At 49.8% G+C, this 21,246-nt stretch overlaps 1 protein-coding gene and 1 pseudogene across 1 annotated transcript; one reads left to right on the top strand and one right to left on the bottom strand.

The window, feature by feature from the left end:
• The first annotated feature begins 1,119 nt into the window (after nt 1-1,119).
• On the top strand, nt 1,120-8,283 carry LOC129379982 (protein DEK-like). Its single transcript, XM_055060940.1, is given in 15 exon segments — nt 1,120-1,272; nt 4,580-4,683; nt 4,769-4,867; nt 4,942-5,051; nt 5,653-5,721; nt 5,724-5,770; nt 5,843-5,972; nt 6,045-6,302; nt 6,368-6,475; nt 6,550-6,558; nt 6,560-6,626; nt 6,715-6,723; nt 6,726-6,856; nt 6,932-7,000; nt 8,143-8,283. Coding segments are annotated over 14 exon segments (1,200 nt in total). The 5' UTR covers nt 1,120-1,272; nt 4,580-4,601; the 3' UTR covers nt 8,155-8,283.
• An 85-nt stretch (nt 8,284-8,368) lies between these two features.
• LOC129379980 (atrial natriuretic peptide receptor 1-like) overlaps nt 8,369-21,246 on the bottom strand; it is a 20,924-nt pseudogene continuing 8,046 nt past the window's right edge.

The raw sequence follows: 21,246 nt of genomic DNA on the forward strand, positions 1-21,246 counted from the left end.
CGATCTACCAGTGTTTTATAATAAACGAGGCACTACGCAGCGGTACACAACCATTTTTTTTCTTTTAGAAATGTATGACAAGAGCCGCCTCTCATTAGGAAGGTAACAGCGGTTACTGCTGAGCGGTAAAATGTTGTAAATACCTGCAGAACTCCTGGACAAAGCCGCGGATGTGTTTTGGATCAAGCAGGACCCACATGTCAGTTTAACCAATGAACAGCGTCGGGCATCGGTCTGCCTTCAGGGACAGTCGGAAATTACAGTTTTCCTGGCAAATCTTTGCCGATCTCATAAGTATTATATTTTAAAATGACCATTTCCAGTGGGGTGGCACTAGGGGTGGCCAGGGCTCTGTTGGGGGTGGCAAGCGCCACCCCGGCCACCCCTCTGGCTCCGCCACTGTCGGTTCAACAGGCTTTGTGTAATCATTTCAATATGTTTTAGTTAACGTAGACCCAAGCTGGCCCTCGGCTGTAATAAATTTGGTTGTATTTGACTTTGACATCCCTGATGTAGGAGATGCTCCTCAACTAAACATGCTGTCTCATAACACGAGAACTCCCTCTGTATTTACATCCCGCGGCTGGGCAGCAGGGGGCGGTGTCGTGACTACAACTGGAACACATGGGAACGTCATTACGTCTCAACCAATGAGCATAGCTACCATGGCCGTGGTCCCGCCCAGAAGCCATCCCGCCTTGATGACTGACAGACAGCTGAGTGGCGCTCTGGTTCGGTTCGAATCTCCGGGACCAGGTAAACTTTTCTCTGCTATGTTTGGACCGGGGGAGGCGCGGCGCGCGCGGCGCTACGGCTGGTTCTGGCTGTGGTCAGAACTGGTACCGGTATGTTATTAAAGCTAACACCGGAGCTAACAGCTAGCTGCTTCCTGCTGGTTGGAGTGAGGCTGGTTAAACTGTTTACACTGGGGTTTAGGGTGATAACTAGCGGGTCGGAACCACAGGGACTCGGATGGACCAGTACCGTCAGAGTTTGTCACTCAAAGTACCTGCGGAGTTTACTGACTGCTAACTATCAGCTAATAGGCGACTAGCAGGTTTAAGTTTCCGCGCGCCAACTCGCGTGCACGTGATGCAAATAAAGAAGATCCGTCACAGTGTGCGCGCGCCTGATCCCAGTGCGCGCGCCTGATCCCAGTGCACGTCTAGCCGAGTTATTTCTAGAAATGAGTCTGCAGATGTTCGGCCACGGTTCGGAGTCAGAACCCAGAAGTCTGGAACAGAACCACTTGTTCGGCCCGGTCCGCTTCAGGTCAGAACGGTTCTGGTTTCACTTGGCGGAGATAGAAATCAGCTTGTCTGTTACTTGTCTCCGTTTCCATGGTAGCTGTTGTTGGGAATACTTTGATAAGGCTATTGATAACAGTTTAATACAAATACATAATTACATTTTAACTTCCTCAGAAACTATTCATTCACCATAAGAACTCCTTAAAATTGCATTTGTTCAGTTTTCCCTTTTCTGATTGGATGTTTATGAATATTGACTCTTTAATATCAACCAGAGGCCTCATGTGTAAAACTGCGCTGCACAAAAACTGCGCTGCTCAAAAACTGCGCAGCGCCATATTTTACGCACAAGTCAGGATGTATAAGAATGAAAGTTTGACCGGCCGTGAAAAATGTGCAGCTGCCACCAAACTTATTCTGAGGACAATAATAAAGTACAGAGTCAAAACTGGCCTGAATCTAAATACTGAAATATGATTCAGTATTTAGACCAGGAAGCATCAAACCCGATGATTTTATGATTTTAATATTTGAGTGGTTTAAAACGATGAAACTGAACCAATTTATCCCCAGACAATAAGCCAACACAAAATAAATAAAATAAAATAAAGGATGTGAAAATCTCACATGTAAGTAATAAATTTGATCAGTTTGTCTCATAAAGACAAAAACGATTCGTCTGAATGAATCTATGGCTCATTTTTCTCACTGAAGAGAAACCAGGGCTGATCAATAGGTCTGATTACTGAAGGTGATCAATAGGTCTGATTATTGAAGCTGATCAATAGGTTGATTACTGAAGGTGATCAATAGATCTGATTATGAAGCTGATCAATAGGTCTGATTACTGAAGTGATCAATAGGTCTGATTATTGAAGGTGATCAATAGGTCTGATTATTGAAGGTGATCAATAGGTTGATTATTGAAGCTGATCAATAGGTCTGATTATTGAAACTGATCAATAGGTTTGATTACTGAAGGTGATCAATAGGTCTGATTATTGAAGGTGATCAATAGGTCTGATTATGAAGGTGATCAATAGGTCTGATTATTGAAGCTGATCAATAGGTCTGTTTACTGAAGGTGATCAATAGGTCTGATTACTGAAGGTGATCAATAGGTCTGATTGAAGGTGATCAATAGGTCTGATTATTGAAGGTGATCAATAGGTCTGATTACTGAAGGTGATCAATAGGTCTGATTACTGAAGGTGATCAATAGGTCTGATTACTGAAGGTGATCAATAGGTCTGATTATTGAAGGTGATCAATAGGTCTGATTACTGAAGGTGATCAATAGGTCTGATTATTGAAGGTGATCAATAGGTCTGATTACTGAAGGTGATCAATAGGTCTGATATGAAGGTGATCAATAGGTCTGATTACTGAAGGTGATCAAATAGGTCTGATTACTGAAGGTGATCAATAGGTCTGATTATTGAAGGTGATCAATAGGTCTGATTATTGAAGGTGATCAATAGGTCTGATTACTGAAGGTGATCAATAGGTTGATTATTGAAGGTGATCAATAGGTCTGATTACTGAAGGTGATCAATAGGTCTGATTATTGAAGGTGATCAATAGGTCTGATTACTGAAGGTGATCAGTGTGGAGACATTCTCATGGAGCCATTGATCAGTTTTCTGCATTCTTTACACAAACTGCAGCTCACAAAACCTTCATTAACAAACTTACCTTTAGTGACAAATGAATAAGTAAATATCAGCTCATCCAAAGCCAACCTGGTGAAAAATAGACATAGCAAGTATGTTAATGTTAATGTTAGCTCACTTGAAGCCAGACTAATCATCAGCATGTTACTTTGGAACAACTAGTTTTCATACATAGTGTATTTTAATAGTAATTAAATAGTAGAAAATCACAATTTAAAGTCTACTATAATGTGGCTTTTTGGAAAAACTAAGGTGATACTTTAATATGGCATTTTATATAACATAAAGATGCTCCTAGTTTATATGAAGTGTATTATTTTGTGATTTGATTAAATTTTAAATATATTTAGCTGTATTTTCAGTATATTACGTATTTCATATATTAGTGGTGTGATCACAGTTCGCTACGATTACATTTTGTATTATAATGCTAATGAAGTAACTTTTTGAATGTAGGGCTGTTAAAATGAATAGTTTTAGTAATCGAGTAATGTATCAATTATTCCTAGTTAATCAAATAATCTGATGAAAAGCTCTAAAATATAATATTGGTAAATCTGGCATAACAGCAGTGTTAGTATCAGATATCAATATCAGCCCAATTTTTCATATTTGAGCTTCTATACTATTTACTTTTCTGTAGTTTAGAAAATTAACTGTAACAAACATCTCAGATTCTAAGTCAACCTGAGAAAAGTTATATGAGAATCTGAAATTATATTAATTTAATAACAAGATTCAGGATCACAATACGCTTATAAAAATGTCTCTGCTCCAGCTTTTAGTTTATGTTTTCATCTCCAGTCTGTTTAATAGATGAACTCTGACCTTGGCCCTAACCTGTCAAGCTTTGGGTTTGAGAAAACGGGAATGTGGCCTGGTGATGGGGTCACGGGGTCATGGGGGGCAATAAGCTACCCATTAGCCATGGAGTTACATGGCTAGCTACGGCTAGCTCCCCGGCTAGCTTTACGACTAGCTCCCCGGCTAGCTCCATGGCTAACTCTACGGCTAGCTCCATGGGTAGCTGTTGCTGTCTCTTCCTCTGCAGTGTGGAGTCTCAGTGTCTGGGATCATTAGCGCCCCCTGCCATGAGGCCAGAGAACTGCCTGGCTCACCTCCAGTCTGTTCCTGATTTCTGATTGCTGCTCAGCACGAAACTTGTTACACACACAGTTGGTGGCAACAAACACTGTACATTATATACATGAGCTAAATGATGGAAAATCAGTTCATACATTAAATGCTTATTAACCATTTCATTGGCGCCGTTCAGACAGGAGGAGCTGCTGCTCTAGACTGGCAGTTAGAGAGACGTTGATCAGTCCAGGTGAGGCTCGGCTTCCTGCTGCGTCACCTGCTGCGTCACCTGCTGCTCTTCTGAGCATTTGAATGGGAAAATCTATTGCTCACCTTCAGCTTTTATGATTTCTTCAGGGTGAAAGAAGGCTTTTATTTAAACATGGTGGAATGAATCTCTGGCGCCCCCTGTGGTGCAGGATGTCCTTAGACATGAAAATGTCTTCAATCTGAAGGCAGCATACATTTCTCAGGTGTTAAATTAAAATGTGTGGATTAAAGATCAGAAAGATGTGCAATATTTCTGTTGCTGTGAGATTGGAGAACTTAGTCTGCCTCTGCTGATTGGCCGTCCAGACATCAGACATGAGCGAAAGCAATGGACGGCTCTGCTGTCTCCGAGGAGGACGATCTGCAGAGAGACAAGGTGGCTCCCCCAAGAAGCTCCTCAAAGATCTCAGGTATCTGGATTCTCTGTTGGCTTGTCGGGTCTCTGTGGCCAGAATCAGAACTCCAAGGGTTCTAGAAGTTCTAATTCTGCTGCAGATGGTGGAGAAATCGTTGAAGGGAAGCGGACCAAAAAGTCTGTGGACCGGCTGGATTTCCAGGCTCCAAAGACCAGGGAGAAGCTGAAAGTGGCAGACGGTAAGACCCAAACGGAACCGGTCCTGAACCGATTCTGTTCGGGTCTGACAGGTGGCCGGTTCTGATGTGTTCAGGCGGTGGAGACAAGCTGGGCGACATTCCTCGGACCAACTACGAGATCACCAGGAGGAAGGCGGAGGAGCTGAAGCTGCTGCACGCCATCTTGTTCGACCGACCCGGGAAGGTAAAGAGCCAGGAAGAGGGACTCGGACCCGGTGAAACCTGATCCAGACGAGTTGAGCAAAAACCAGAACTCCTCTGCTGATTCTACTGGGTCTGAGGAAAACTCTTTGACCTGGTTCTTCTCAGCTGCTCTAGGTTGATAAAGCAATAACGATCACTTCCAGCATCCCTGTTAGCCTCCCTGTTAGCGTTCCTGTTAGCCTCCCTGCTAGCCTACCTGTTAGCATCCCTGTTAGCCTCCCTGCTAGCCTACCTGTTAGCGTTCCTGTTAGCCTCCCTGCTAGCCTACCTGTTAGCATCCCTGTTAGCCTCCCTGCTAGCCTACCTGTTAGCGTTCCTGTTAGCCTCCCTGCTAGCCTCCCTGTTAGCATCCCTGTTAGCCTCCCTAGCCTACCTGTTAGCGTTCCTGCTAGCCTCCTGCTAGCCTCCCTGTTAGCCTCCCTGCTAGCCTCCCTGCTAGCCTCCCTCCTAGCTAACAGGAGGCTGAGCAACAGAAACGGCTGATTGTTCTGGATCTGGCTCTGCTGAACAGAAACTTCTCCAGCTGGACCGGGTCCATATGTGAGTTTTCAAACTGCTCCGTTCTACCAGAACCTGGTCAGTAATGTCCTGTGTCTCTCAGTCGGGCCTCGGTCAAGAAGAACCTGCGGCTGTTCAACGGTTTCCCCGTTCGCCCGCAGACAGCCAGGAGTTCACTAGGAAGAGAGACAAGATGCTCAGGTGGGTTCCTCAGCTGGTTCTGGATCGCTGGAGCGGTTCTGATGGACGTTCTGATGGACCCGTCTCCCCCAGGAACTCGAACCTGACCAACACCAAGTTGAAGCTGGTTTGCTCCATTCTGGACCTGGAGAAGAAAGGAACCCACCAGGATCTGATCGATCGGATCCTCATCTTTCTGATCGCCCCAAAGAACAGCGGAAAGGTGATCAGAAGCCCCGCCCCCTCTCTACTGAGGCTCCGCCCCCTGCTGACGGCCGCTGTCATTCCTCCGCAGCGTGCACCAGTGAAGAAGAAGCGAAGGACCAAGAAGAAGTTGGCCGGTGGCGACTCGGTGGTCAAGAAGAAGAGCAAACCCAGAGCTACCGGCACCAAGAAGTCCAAACCCGGCAGCAAATCCAAAGCCATCGTCATGGACTCCAGCACCGACGACGAGGAGAAAGTGGAGGCTTTTGCGGAGGCCGGCGGTTCTGACGGAGAGGAGAAACTGTCAGAACAGGAGGAAGAGCAGACTGACCACTCGGAGTCTGATGAGGTGAGATCAGCTTGGTTCTGACCCAAACTTGCTGCAGAACCCTGAACTGGTTCTGGTTGTTTCAGACCTCCAAGCCCAAGTCCAGCAGAGGGAAGAAGAAGAAGCAGCAGATACCATCGAAGAAGAGACCCACGAGCCAGAGCTCTGATGGAACCAGCGAGGCAGAGGAGAAGGTACCAGCCCACAGTCTGAACCTGAACCAGAATCAGAACCGGGTTCTAGCGACGCGTTCTGCTGTCAGTTTCAGCCAAAGAAGAAAGAAAGTAGCCGCTGCCAAAACCAAGAAGGCCGACAGCAGCAGCAGCAGCAAGAACACCAACGCAGGTGAGCAGCGGGACAAGAACCTAATCCGGGTCTGACCGGGGCCTGGTTCTGAACCCTGCGTATGTTGACCTCTGACCCCCGCGTCCAGCCGAGGACAGCTCGACGAAGACGAGCCGCTCATCAGGATGGTGAAGAAGGCGCCGACAGACGAGCAGCTGAGGAAGACGGTGGAGAGTCTGCTGAAGGAGGCCGACCTGGAGGAGATGACCATGAAGCAGATCTGCCTGAAGGTCAGCGCGCCGGACCCCGCATGACCTCTGACCCTGCCGGGCCCCACCCAGCATGACCTCTGCTCTCTGCTGCAGGTGTTCGACACGTATCCAGAACACGACCTGAGCGGCAGGAAGGACTTCATCAAGCAGACGGTCAAGACTGTAAGTCTGACCTTCTCTCTACAGCGGGTCCAGCCTGGTTCTGGTTCTCCCTGGTTCCAGAACAATAGATCCATAATATGTGTGGACATGTGATCAATGTTGATAGATAATGTCTGATAGAATGTTTAATAATTTCACTGAACCACACGGCATTCTGGGCGGTTCAGAATGCCGTGGGGGGACACACGTGGGGGGGGACACGCCGGGGGGGGACACGCCGAGGGAGACACGCCGAGGGGGAGACACGCCGTGGGGGGACACGCCGTGGGGGGGACACGCCAGGGGACACGCCGTGGGGGGGACACGCCGTGGGGGGACACGCCGGGGGGACACGCCATGGGAGACACGCCTTGGGGGGGACACGCCGTGGGGGAGCCGTGGGGGACACGCAGTGGGAGACACGCGTGGGGGACACGCAGAGGGGGACACGCCGAGGGGGGACCGCCGTGGGGGGGACACGCGTGGGGGACACGCCGAGTGGGGGACACGCCGTGGGGAGACACGCCGTGGGGACACGCCGAGGGGGGACCCGCCGTGGGGGACACGCCGAGGGGGACACGCCGTTGGGGGACACGCCGTGGGGGACACGCCGTGGGGGAGACACGCCGTGGGGGACACGCCGAGGGGGGACACGTCCAGGGGAGACACGCCGTGGGGGAGACACGCCGTGGGGGACACGCCGTGGGGGGGACACGCCGTGGGGGACACGCCGTGGGGGAGACACGCCGTGGGGACACGCCGTGGGGGGGACACGCCGAGGGGGGACACGCCGTGGGGGAGACACGCCCAGTGGGAGACACGCCGTGGGGGGGACACGCCGTGGGGGAGACACGCAGAGGGGGGGACGCCTGGTTTAGCTGCTAAACTTCTCGTGAGCTAGCTGGATAGCATCAAGTCGCTCACTCTTTGGTTGCCTAGCACAATGTGTGTAGCATAACTTGCGCAGCAGCAGTTTCAGGTTTCTGCATCGTCATCCAACTGACACAAAACCATTAAATCACGATACGTTTTCATCCGTGTTGCCTGGCCCTCATCAGAACCGGACCGGGTCCAGAACCGGACCGGGTCCAGTTTGAGTCCTCCAGCAGGGGGCGCCGTGTCCTGACAGGAAGTGTCATGCTGTCCTCTTTGTCTCCTCACAGCTCATCACTTGAAGACGCCCAGGTGTCCATGGCAACAGGCTCCTCCCTTGTTTTTATGTTTTTTATGGGATGCGGTCGATCAGCGGCGCCCCCTGCAGGACGGCTGCTCGGCTTCAACACCTTCAATAAATTTGTACATTTTTCAACAAAGCTGGTTTGGACTCTGATTCAACATGCAGGACCGGTTCTGGTTCCGAGACAGAACCACCGCTGATCTAAATCCTCCATCAATCAGAAGCAGCTCCTCCTCGCTGACCCGGTTCTACTGGTTCTGTTGGGAAGAGAGGTCGCGTTAAAGGGATGTTCTCCGTATCTGACCAGTTATTTTGTAAACGGCAGGGAAACTTGAAGCCCGTCGGTCATTGGACAGATTCTAATAACGTCTCTGATTGGTGGCCAGACATGAAGCAAACAGTTCATTGCAGAGGAACTAAAGTCAATCAGTGAAACTTCCTTTCTGAATATCATGAACTCTGAACTCAATGCGCGTTTCTGAGCGGAGCTGACGGCGGGTTGAAGGGTTACGGACCGGACGCCTCGGAGCGTCTGCTGAGGAAGAGCTTTAAAAACCTTTGGTAGAAATGAGGCCTTTAATTCCAGAGCAGAGAAACTAAAGAGATGCAACGTTGAGCTGATGCAGTAATATTCCAACAGGAGCCGGCAGTTTATCTTGAGGAAATAAATGATGGTGCAGAAGTTCATTAGACGGTACCAATTAGACCAGGGGTGGGCAATTAATTTTTACCGGGGGCCGAATGAGCAAACCGAGCACAGCTGGAGGGCCACATTGAAAAATATTTCACACTTTAACTTTGTTCCACAAACAAGAAAAAACAACCAAACAACTTATCAAGTTAATAGAAATACTGCAATACAACAAACAGTAACTTATGTTTTCCACCTCATTTTACCTCTTCAGTGAGAATAATCCAGTCTGTTCTGGGCCTGAACAAGAGCATTGAAATCTGGTTGAATGTCTGAGGTGGCTATGCGAAGGACAGCTGAGAGAGGCTCATCAGTGATAGAGGATCTGTGTTTGGATTTATTGAACTTCATCACTGAAAATGTCTGTTCACATACATAGGTAGATCCAAAGAGGACCAGCATCCTCTGAGCATGCCTCCTCAGGTGTGGAAAGTTCTCCTCTTTGAGGGAGGAGTAAAAGTCCAGCAGTGAGACTGACCTGAAGTGCTCTGCCAGAAGTAGGTCAGACTGCAGGTCAATGAGCTCCATCTGAACATCGCTTGGTGCATTATCCACACTGCAGTTGAAGGGAGAAGAAACCATGTGCATTTCACTCTCAATAGTTTTGAAATCTTGAAATCGTCTCTAAAACTGTCCATGCAGTGCCTCTAACTTGCTTGAGTACTTGTGGAGGTGATCGGCTGATCTTGTGGCTTCCTTTAGTGTTGGCAAGTGGATCAGAATGTTGTCCTTCACTTGGCTTGAAAGAAGCTGCAACTTTCTCATGAAAGCCGTCACTGCACTGTACATCCCGTGCACAAAAAGGCCCTTGCACTGCAGTTTGACATTCAGTTGGTTCATGAGTGCTGTCACATCCACAGCGAAATCAAGGTCTGCCACCCAGTCTTCATCTGAAAGTTCTGGGATGGCATGTCCTTTCTTCCCACAGAAATCCTGAATCTGGTCTCTCAGGTCCCAGACACTTTTCAGTACTTTGCCCAGGCTGAGCCATCTGACGTTGCTGTGGTAGCTTATGTCACCATGTTCACTCTCATTTTCCTGTAAAAGTGCAACAAATTGTCGATGATTTAATGCTCTCGCTCTGATGAAGTTAACTGTTTTAGTTACAGCATCAACACCATGGTTAATTTTTAACACTGTCTTACACAACACTTCCTGATGTATAATACAATGCAAAAATGTCAATTTCTGCACTGGGTTAATTTCTGTCACTTTATCCTGCATCTTCTTTAAAAGTCCAACATTTTTCCCCGTCAGATTTGGACAACCATCTGTTGTCACACCTGCCAGTTTGTCCATTTCAGTCCTAACATGTCCAAACATGTATTTACCTCTGTGAACAAGTCACTACCTGTGGTTGTCCCTTTAATTGACTGCATGGCTGCCAGCTCCTCCGTGACTTGAAAGTCTGCAGTTATCCCACGTAAGAAGATGAGCAGCTGGGCGGTGTCACGTACATCGCAGCTCTCATCCAAAGCCAGAGAAAAACAGTCAAAGTCGGCCGCTCTGTTCTTCAGCTGAAGCTCCAGGTTTCCAGCGATGAGCGACACGTTCTCAAATGCACCTTTCTTCTCCGGGCATATCAACGCGACAGAGTCCAATAAGCACTCTTTAATAAATTCTCCGTCAGAAAACGCCTTACTTTTTCTGGTGATTTTGTGAGAAATTACAAAACTTGTCCTGACAGCTGCATCTCTGGGTGTATGGAGTTTGGTAAAAAGTCCTTGTTGGGTTTGCAGTTTTACCGTCAACGCATCAGCCTTCCTCGTGCACTCTTCATCAGACAGATTCCGGTATGTAGGCTCGTGCTTCGTCGTGTAGTGGCGATTCAAATTATAATCTTTAAACACAGCAATCTGTGTACCACAAATTAAGCACACAGCTTTACCTTTAATTTCTGCAAAGAAATAGTTGGCAGTCCATGTCTTGTTGAAAACACGGCATTCCTCATCAACTTTTCTTTTTTTAGCATGAGCGGACATCTTGGGGCTAACCGAGCGTCACTTGTCACAAGTTACGCACAGACATACGTCCATAAATAACAGTTTTCAAAATAAAAGCAGAACAGTTGTAATGCATGCACAACATAGATGTTTATTAAAATTTATTTTGTAATTTGTGATTGCTGCTGTTGACCTTAACTCACAATCATGCATGCGCATACGTCCACGGAAGTAATGCAAATAACGCTTTTCAAAACAAAAGCGGAACCGTTGTATTGCACACTCGACATAGATACTTTTTAAAATTTATTTTGTAATTTATGATTGGCCTCACGCGGGCCGGATAGGGACTCACAAAGGGCCGGATGTGGCCCGCGGGCCGTAAGATGCCCAGGTCTGAATTAGACGGTACCAATTAGACGGTACCAATTAGTAGACGGTACCAATTAGACGGTACCAATTAGTAGACGGTACCAATTAGACGGTACCATGCGCAGTGGCTGCAGAACTGAACTCATCCTGGGTTTGAACGACCGGAGCTGAAGGCGTTTCCCTCCTAACCCGGCGGCGCAGCGGCACATGGAACATCGGTCCGTTTCAGAGAAGCAACGCCGCGAATAAAAATCCAGTAAAAGCGCAAACCGGACCGCACCGGGTAAAAAAAGGTTCAACTGATCGGTTTGGATCAGACTGATCAAGTGATCGATGATCCAGCGCAGATTCTCTGCAGGCCAGGAGGATTTAGTGAGGCTGAGCCTTCAGACTGGAATGAGGCTCATTTACATGGAGTCACTTCATTTGACGGATTCTAAGTTATGGGCCTCCGCAGGTTTTAGATGCTTCATCTGCTTTATGTGTGACAACATCTGGATTCAGGTTCAACCAGCTGAATATTGACTGAAACGCTGCATAACCTGATACTAATATGATTGTAATTTATGGGGAAAAACAGAACATGACTGATTTTTTAAAACTGTCAAAGCGCCACCATAGGGTGACGGTTAGGTTCTGACCCGAGTACAGTTCCTGGGATTGTGGAAAAACCAGAAAAGGCAATGGGAGGAAAATTGGGTCGTGGAAAGACCAGCTTCCTGTGACCCGGTTAGACTGACTGGTGGTTCTGATGGTTCTGATGGACCGGAAGACTCTGATATGGAAGTCCAAACAGGACCGGATCGATGCTGACTAACACAAGAATTTATTTGATCTATCTTAAAAAAAACTTCATGTTTTTATTCTTTTTTTCACAATTTATTCTAAACCATCCTGAAACAGGCGGAACCGAAGCAGGAACCTTTTGGACCTGCCCGATCAGAACCCATCTGAAACGCATCCAATATTTAGAAAATATCTGCCAAGCAGGTTTTGGTCTGGTTCTGTAGATGGTTCTACATGGAGACAGACGGGTTCAAGAAGCCTGAGCCGATCCAGTACATCCCAGCTCTCTTCTGCCCCTGGTGGCCGCCGGGCGTCAGCTCATTTCTGTCATGCGGCCACCAGGAGGCAGCAGAGAGCTCCACCTTCATGAAACACCGGGTCATCAGAACCAGGAGAGTCAGTTCTGATGGAGAGCAGGAAGATCATCTGCTACTGGAACAAGAAACCGGGTTAGGAGACGGACCCGGGTCGGGGAAATGTAGATTCCTGATCAAGCTCTGCAGAAAGTCCCGATTCGGTCTGTTTTCCTCCTTCGGGTGATGGGAGTGTTTCTCCTCCATCCACCTGACTCCGGTTCTGCTCCTCGTTCTGGTTCTGGTTCTGACCAGAACCAGAACGATCCTCCGTCACTGCTGCATCCTCATTGGCTGCCGCTCTCCCCCCAGCAGCCAATAGGTGGTCATGGTTCCCTTCCCCTTGACGTCGACGGACCCTCGGCGCTCCAGCAGGAAGCAATTGAACTCCATCAGGACGTCGCGGGTCGCCGCAGACACGTGAATCTTCAGCGCTGCAGATACAAACACAGATGGCTGTAAACACCTGCTGCCGGTACCGGTTCTATTGGGCCAGAAGGGGTCCAGTCCAATGTCGAAGACGTGGCTCACCTTCCCCGGTGGACTCCATCCGTGAAGACGTGTTGACGGTGTCCCCGAACAGGCAGTAGCGTGGCATCTTGAGACCCACCACTCCGGCACACACTGGACCTGCAGACAGAGGCGGATCAGAGCCGGTCTGGGCCGTGAACAGAAGCATCTTACAGTCCCTGTGGGAAACTCCAGCGGTTCGTCCAGGATCAGGTTCTCCGTCCCCCACTCCAGTCCAAATCCTCACCGCTGTGAATCCCGATCCTCAGCTCCAGCTGCCGCTCTGGCCGGTGGCGGATCCTGAAGGTTCGGACGGCAGCCAGCAGGGCGAGCGCCATGCGGGCGATCTCCCTGGCGTGCCGCTTCCCATTTCTCACCGGCAGCCCGGAGACCACCATGTAGGCATCACCGATGGTCTCCACCTGGGGGCGCCGCAGGACAACGCCACTGTTAGCTGGACAGGAAGTCTGCAGCTTCAGTTTTATTCTTTAATGTGGCAGAAAATGATTTGGCATGATTAAATCTGACAGAATGACTTCCTTCCTCTTCAACTGAATCAAAAGGTGAATTGTTCAGATCCACCAATTCTGATCCCAGCTACCTTCAGCCTGTTCTGACCCAAACACCAACTGTATTCACCTTGTAAACATCAAAGTTGTCAATGATGGCATCAAAGCAGGTGTACAGGTCGTTGAGGAGAGTCACGACCTGCAGAAACACAGATTCAGGGTTTAGATTCAGACTAAACATGGAAGAAACACAGGAGACACAATTCAGCTGCTTCAACCACAGACAGGGGGCGCTGTTTACAGCTGCAAGGCTTCCCTGTGCTTCCTGCGTTTAAGCTAACAGCTTCCCTCTGCTTCCTGCGTTTAAGCTAACAGCTTCCCTCTGCTTCCTGCGTTTAAGCTAACAGCTTCCCTCTGCTTCCTGCGTTTAAGCTAAGCTAACAGCTTCTATCTGCGTCCTGTCTTTAAGCTAAACTAACAGCTTCCCTCTACTAACTGCGTTTAAGCTAAGCTAACCCTAACCCTGTACTTCCTGCGTTTAAGCTAAGCTAACAGCTTCTATCTGCTTCCTGCATTTAAGCTAAGCTAACAGCTTCCCTGTACTTCTTGTTTTTAAGCTAAGCTAACAGCTTCCCTGCTAGTCTAATAGTTTTCCTTTTCTAACCGTGTTTATGTTTGGCTAGGCTAAATGTTTCCTCTGCTTCCATCATTTTCCTTAGCTATTGTAAGCTAGGCTAACAGTTCCTCAGAGTTTGCAGCCTTTGCTCTCAGGTAGCATAACATCCAGGTGCTGTGGACCTCCATCGGGGAGCTTTCTGCAGACAGGGCGGTGAAACCAACAATGTCACTGAAGTAGATTGTGACTGAGTCGAAGGCTTCAGCTTGAACCGTTTCTCCACGCTTAAGCTGCTCTGCCACCGAGCTGCAGACAACAACAACCGGTCAGTACTGACTCTGGTAGTACTCCAGTAGTAGTAGTACTATAGAACTCACTGTGGCAGTATCTGGTAGAGCAGGGCCTCGGCCTTGCGTTTCTCCTCATGGTAGGCCTGGGTGCGCTCCTCCACCAGCTCCTCCAGGTTGTTGGCGTATTGCTCCATGCGGGACAGCAGGTTGTCCAGGATGTTGTTCCTGGACTCTCTGGAAACAGAAAATGCCAGAGTTTACCAAACGTTTACCTGTAACTTTGCTCTGTCCGACCACTTTCATAAACTGTTTATCAGACAACTTTGGAAGAACGTTGAACCACCAGTAGAGGGCAGCAGTTTATTTCTACTGTTATTGATGTAAACAGGGTTCCAGTGAGAAGGTATCAGAAGGTTCTGATCCAAAGCAGCTCGGCTCTCTGGCGTCAGAGTTCACTGCCGGCAAACAAAGACTCCACCCCTATGACCCGGTCCGTGTCACGGCCCTTACGTGCCGTGCTTGCGCAGCAGCAGGCGGATGTGGTTGAAGTCGGGTCTCTCGGTCGGCTCCTCGGCCCAGCAGCGTTGCATCAGCTGGCCCAGCTCGGGTTTGGACTCGTTGGGACTCGGACTCTCTCGGTGGTCCTCCAGGTCGACGGTGGGCCGCAGGCAGGGCCACTCGCCCAAAATCACCCGGTCCACGATCTCTGCTGAGACACCGGAATGCTCAGAGGCGGTTGGGTCCGGAATGAAGCGGAACTCTGCGGACCCGCTGTGGCTTACCTTTGGGACTCAGCAGCGCCCCCTCCAGGTAGAAGGCTCCTCGGCGCAACGCCACCTCCTGCAGGATGATCCCAAAGCTGTACACGTCTCCTTTCTGCGTCCCCTGAGGAGGTGGCGATTCCATCCGGAGCAGCTCTGGAGCCACCCACACCTTCTCTGCACAAAACCCAGAGAAAGGTCGACTCGGTCTTTTATTTTGACGGCGTTTGCCCTGTGCCCTTTCTATAGCCATCGGGAGCGATGGAGAAGAGGGAGGACTCACGGGCGTAGTAGGCGTGAGCGTCGCTGCCGCAGTCCGGGTCGGATCGGAAGCTGGTGAGGCCATAATCGGTGATCTTGAGGACAAAGCGCTTGTCCACGACGCAGTTAGACGATTTGAGTTTACCGTGAGAGATGATGACACTGTTGTGTAGGAAAACCATTCCCTGAGGACAAAGATGGGGACTTAGCGTCTGTCCCACCAGGAGACCGGGTGGTGCACAGGAAGAGGCTCACCTTCACAATGTCGTTGATGAGCGAATACTTGAACATCCAGTCCAGGGTGATACTGTCGTTCTCCAGGATGTCCTGAGGACAAGTGAGGACATGTGAGGACACGTGGGGACATGTGGGCAGGTGGACGGCCAAGTGCGCTTACCTGCAGGCTGCCTCGGGGACAGTACTCGGTGACGATGCAGATGTTCGGCGGGTCAATGCAAGCGCCGATGAACCGGGTCAGGTGTTCGTTCTGGACGTCTCTCATCTGAGCAGAAACATTTCTGGGTCAGTTCGGTTCTGGAGGTCCAACGGAACCAGAACCGCCTGATGCTCCGTTAGAGAACCTCTTCAGATGACCTGGACAGACTCACATGTTTGAGTTCAAACAGAACCTTCCTGTTCAGCTCGATCCGCTTCCTATTGGAGTATTTGATGGCCACGATGTTCCCCTGCAAGGGACAACACTGAGGGAACAGGGAGGGAACAGCGAGGGAACGCTGAGCTAACACTGAGGGAACACTGAGGGAATGGGGGGGAACGCTGAGCTAACGCTGAGGGAACACTGAGGGAACGGGGAGAGAACACTGAGCTAACGCTGAGGGAACGGGGAGAGAACACTGAGCTAACGCTGAGGGAACGGGGAGAGAACACTGAGCTAATGCTAAGGGAACGCTGAGCTAACACTGAGGAACGGGGAGAGAACACTGAGCTAATGCTAAGGGAACAGCGAGGATGATGAAGGCCACCTTCCTCTCACCTAGCCAGACTCACCTTGTAGTAGCCAGTCTTGGCGAACACCTGCAGGTTTCCGTCTCCGGTCATCAGGGATCCGTAGTTAGAGCCTCTCTGCGAAGCAAAGAGCTTCTCGTTAACAGGAAGTTGAACGACGGGGAACTTCCTGTTCTGCTGACTGGCGGCGCAACCGAAGCTCACCAATGACAAGGTGACCCGGCTGCTGCTCTGCAGAACCTTCTCCATGCTGGTCATGTGCAGATCGTCCCACGAGAGATTCGCCAAAGCTGAGCCACCAGCTCCCGCTCCAACCTGAGCCTCCTACAGAACCGGAACCGGGTCAGAACCACAGAGTGTTCTGGAGTTGATCCTGGTTGAAACCAGTTTGAATCAGCTAACCCAGGTACAGCCAGGGTTCTGCCGGGTCGGATCAGTTAAGTGAGAACCAAACCTGAACCAGATCAAAATAGAACCGAACATGGAACCGGTCCAAATCAAGAAGAGATCCAACTGGACTCAAACTGGGTCATGGAGGGTCTAAAACCTGGAAAGCAGTTAAACCTGGACCAGAACCAAAGAGCCCAGGTTGTCCAGAACCATCCAGGTCCAAATAAATTCTGTGACCCGTTATCAGCCAGAACCTGGACAATGTCCCTAAACCTGCCATCAGAACCAGTTTGAAACTGGTTTAAGCAGAGCTCGTTTTGAACGGTGAAACAATCTGGTTCTGGTTCTGGTCCTGGTTCTGATCAGTGAAGGTGACCTCTGACCTGTAGATGAAGATGGCGACTGCGGTCGTCATGGTGATGAGAAAACAGACCAGGATGGACGCCATCTGGTGGACGGTGATGGTTCCTGCGGGTTGAAACACATTCCCGGTTCAGGTTCAGATCCAGACCGTCCCAAACAGACCAGAACCAGGTCCCGGGTCAGAACTTGGTTTAGAGAACCTCTGGTTCTGACAGAGCCGGACGTTGGACCGGTGGCATCCGGGTCAGTGAGTTCTGTTCTGGTTGCGTTTGGACCCGGTTCAGATCTGGTTCAGCCCGGTTCAGAGACGGTTTTGGCCCAGGTTCGGCCCTGTCCACTGACTTGTGAGGCACTTTGGGTTGTCGTTCTTCAGGCCGCAAAAGGGAACGTCCATAGGCCTGGTTCCGCCCAGCCAGAACCGGGCCGACCCGGGTACCTTGGTGAGGTTCTGCTCTGAGCTGCGGTAGGTCAGAACCACCTGCAGGGGAACAGAACCAGGTCAGAGCTGGAAAGAGTGGGGGTGTGCTGAAGGGTTCTGGTTCTGTACCCGGTAGGCGCTGCGGTTGGAGTCCCAGTCCCACAGAGCGTAGTCCATCTCCCGGTCCCCGTTCACGTCCAACTGGACCGGACCTGTCACACCTGGGGACGGACAGAACCGCAGGTCAGGTTCTGCAACCGGCAGGTCTGACTCAACCGGGCCACTGCGGTGGCTCGGTTCTGCTTTGCCTCCAGAACCAGAACCAGACCTGGAAAGGCAGCAGGCAGCTTCTACGCACCACAGAACTTCCAGAAACCTCAACAAGCCAAAACCCCGAGATCCTTTAGATCCAGAGCCGATTACTGATGCCTGGATCATCGATTCATCTGGTCTGGACCGAGAAAGCTCTCTGGGCAGATAAACTGGACCCGGCCGGAAGAATCAGAATATTAACAATGTCTTTACAGAGCTGATAATAGGTTCTGGTTCTGAAGGAAGAACCTCCAGATTGTTTCTGGTAAATTCTGCTGCAGCTCGGCTCAGAAAGGAGTCCTCTCAGATTAATAACAGCTGATTACTGGGTCCATCAGAACCAGGACTGCAGGTCACCATGACAACAAGATGACAATGAAGCCTTTATTTTACCAGGACATCCTGGGTCGGTCCAGTCCAGTTCTGTACCAGGATCACTGTTCATGCTGAACTGGTCTCCCTCCTGCTGCAGAGGTCAAACGGTCAGAACCATCAGGTGCTGAACGGAACCTTCTGGACCCGTTTGTTCTCTGCTTCCAGGGAGCTGGGAATTTTTTCTAACACTCAATTATTCCGGGCCGAGTCAGAACCAGAACACCTGACTTTCCTACAGGGAGAAACTGTGGGTCAGTACACAAAGCCCAGAACCGTCCAGAACCATCAGGTGGATCCTCAGGGATCAGACCGATGCAGCACACCTGAAAGCCTGCAGAGGGCAGCAGAGAACAAGCTGCAGTGATCCAAACAGCAGAACCGGGCCGAGGTTTTCTCAGAGTTCTGGAGCTGTTGATCCGAACCACGCTGACAGAACCCAAGACTGGACCCCGCAGAGTCATCTGGACGGGTTCGGACTGCCGTTGATAAAGTTACACAGTCAAAACTTCCATTTTGGCCATTTTGCGCGTCATAAGAGGGAAAATGGAGGTTCGTTTTTCAGTCATATTTTCTCCATGATGTTCAGTCATTACTAAACATGAAGGTTCAAAATACACACTTAGCTTGCTAATCAAATATCTAGTGTGAAACTTATTTTAGCTATATCGTTCGAGGTAAATATTAAGTTCCGTGCTATGTCAATAGTTAGCTAAACCCCCAGGGTAGCTAGCCCAGAAGGTTGCTAGCTCTAAGGGTAGCTAGCCCAGAAGGTTGCTAGCTCCGAGGGTAGCTAGCCCAGAAGGTTGCTAGCTCCGAGGGTAGCTAGCCCAGAAGGTTGCTAGCTCTAAGGGTAGCTAGCCCGGAAGGTTGCTAGCTCTAAGGGTAGCTAGCCCGGAAGGTTGCTAGCTCTAAGGGTAGCTAGCCCAGAAGGTTGCTAGCTCTAAGGGTAGCTAGCCCGGAAGGTTGCTAGCTCTAAGGGTAGCTAGCCCGGAAGGTTGCTAGCTCTAAGGGTAGCTAGCCCAGAGGTTGCTAGCTCTAAGGGTAGCTAGCCCGGAAGGTTGCTAGCTCTAAGGGTAGCTAGCCCGGAAGGTTGCTAGCTCTAAGGGTAGCTAGCCCAGAAGGTTGCTAGCTCTAAGGGTAGCTAGCCCAAAAGGTTGCTAGCTCCGAGAGTAGCTAACCCAGAAGGTTGCTAGCTCCGAGGGTAGCTAGCCCAGAAGGTTGCTAGCTCTAAGGGTAGCTAGCCCAGAAGGTTGCTAGCTCTAAGGGTAGCTAGCCCAGAAGGTTGCTAGCTCCGAGGGTAGCTAGCCCAGAAGGTTGCTAGCTCCGAGGGTAGCTAGCCCAGAAGGTTGCTAGCTCTAAAGGTAGCTAGCCCAGAAGGTTGCTAGCCCCAAGCTAAATAGTTAGCCTGTTAAGGAGCAGCTCATCCTGGAGAATCTGGCAAGCTGTGGTTGGACTGGGGTCTTGCAGAGCAGTCTGTGATGTCATAATGCTACATGAGGTCAAACTGATGTTCTTCAGTTATCTGCTCTCACTTTGTTTCTCAGTTGCCCCGCCTGATGGTGTTTTCTCTCCTGCTGTTTGTTTTTGCTTTAATGAACATAGAAAATAATCCCACATTCTTCTGCTCTACCTTCTCAAACCTCCAGAGGGCAGCTGGTGCTGAGCCTGGTTCTGCTTCTGCTGCAGGTTTCTTCCTGTTAAATTGTTTTTTTCCTTTTCATGGTCGCCTCATGCATGCTTGGTCAACGACTTGGTGCTGCTGGTTTTTGCAGGCAGAAACCATTAAAGGGCCAGTTTTCCAATTACATGGTTCCATTTTCCTACACAGTAACTTTGTCACCTTCAGTTATAAAATAAGATGTCAGGAACTTTGACTTCTTGTTTTAACTTTGACTTCCTTAGATTATCCAACAAGAGAACTTGGACGGTTTGTTCTGAGACCCTAAATTAGCTGTTTGGATCTGAGAACAATCTGAAGATTCCCAAACAACAACTTCCATAGAATCCCGGGGTGCCGAGAACAGAGCCCTGAGGAACACCAGACTGTTTAGGCTGGATCGATGCATCCAGAGGATAGAGGTCAGACCCAGCAGTTTCCTACTTTCACCACAGAGTAGTGACCTTCCTGACCTCTGACACTGAAAGAAGATCAGGCAGGAATCAGAGATTAATTGATCAGGAATCAGTCGGGAATCTGGTTACGCACCAGTAAAGGTTCGGTTCCACATCTTGGCGGTGATGTTTCTCCCCGGCGGTCTGGCTCCTGAAGCTGCCATCGTTTCATTCAGAGCGCGAGCGTAAATCATGAGGCCATCATAGAACCCTGCGGCGATGATGTTCATCTGGAAAACAGGAACAGGAAGTCAGTCCTGACCCGGTCCAGGCTCCGGCCACCTGCGACCAGGAATCTCGATGTTATTCCTGCAGGAGCCATGTTGGACGTTTCATTCAGGAGGAGGAAACTGAGTGACTCATCTGGGTTTTGGTTCCTTCTGAGTCATGGTGGCTGCAGCCGGGTTCCTCATACGATCCAGAACCACCATCCGACCCGAACACGGTTCTGTTCCTGGGTTTTATAGAGATCCAGATCAGAGCCGTCTGGATTTCAGGGATCGTTTCCGTTGGAGCTAAAATCTGGTTCCACAGCGACCCAACCAATCAGAGGGGAGCGAAAGTGTTGCTATGACCACCAATTGGTTTCGCCTCCAGAACCATCAGAACCTCGGCGGCAGCCGTTAGCTGCTGCTGCCCTGAAGGATCACGTTTCTCTGCAGCTAACCGCATTAGCTAAGCAGATTAGCTAACCGCATTAGCTTCCCTCTGCGACCGTTAGCAGCCAGGAAACACGGCGGACACCTGGATCAGGACCAGGATGCAGCGTTCCTCATGGATCGTCTCCACACTTGCTGATGACATCATCGGCTCGGACATATTAAGGTGGAGCAGCTGTTGAAGCCACTGGCCTAATTACATCACTTCCTCCATATCTGTCCAATCGGAGCAGCAGGAGGCCATGCTGACAAACAACACCTATAACTGCCCCCATGGCAACCAAGACTGCCGAAAAGAAAGCCTCAGCTTCCACAGCCGGTTCTGATCGGGTCCAACCCGATCGGGTCGGACCCGATCAGAATGAGGATCAATGTTTCATCCATGAGCATCCATCCATCATCC

This window comes from Poeciliopsis prolifica, unplaced genomic scaffold (assembly GCF_027474105.1).
Source record: "Poeciliopsis prolifica strain line A6 unplaced genomic scaffold, Auburn_PproV2 SCAFFOLD063, whole genome shotgun sequence".
Lineage (NCBI taxonomy): Eukaryota > Metazoa > Chordata > Actinopteri > Cyprinodontiformes > Poeciliidae > Poeciliopsis > Poeciliopsis prolifica.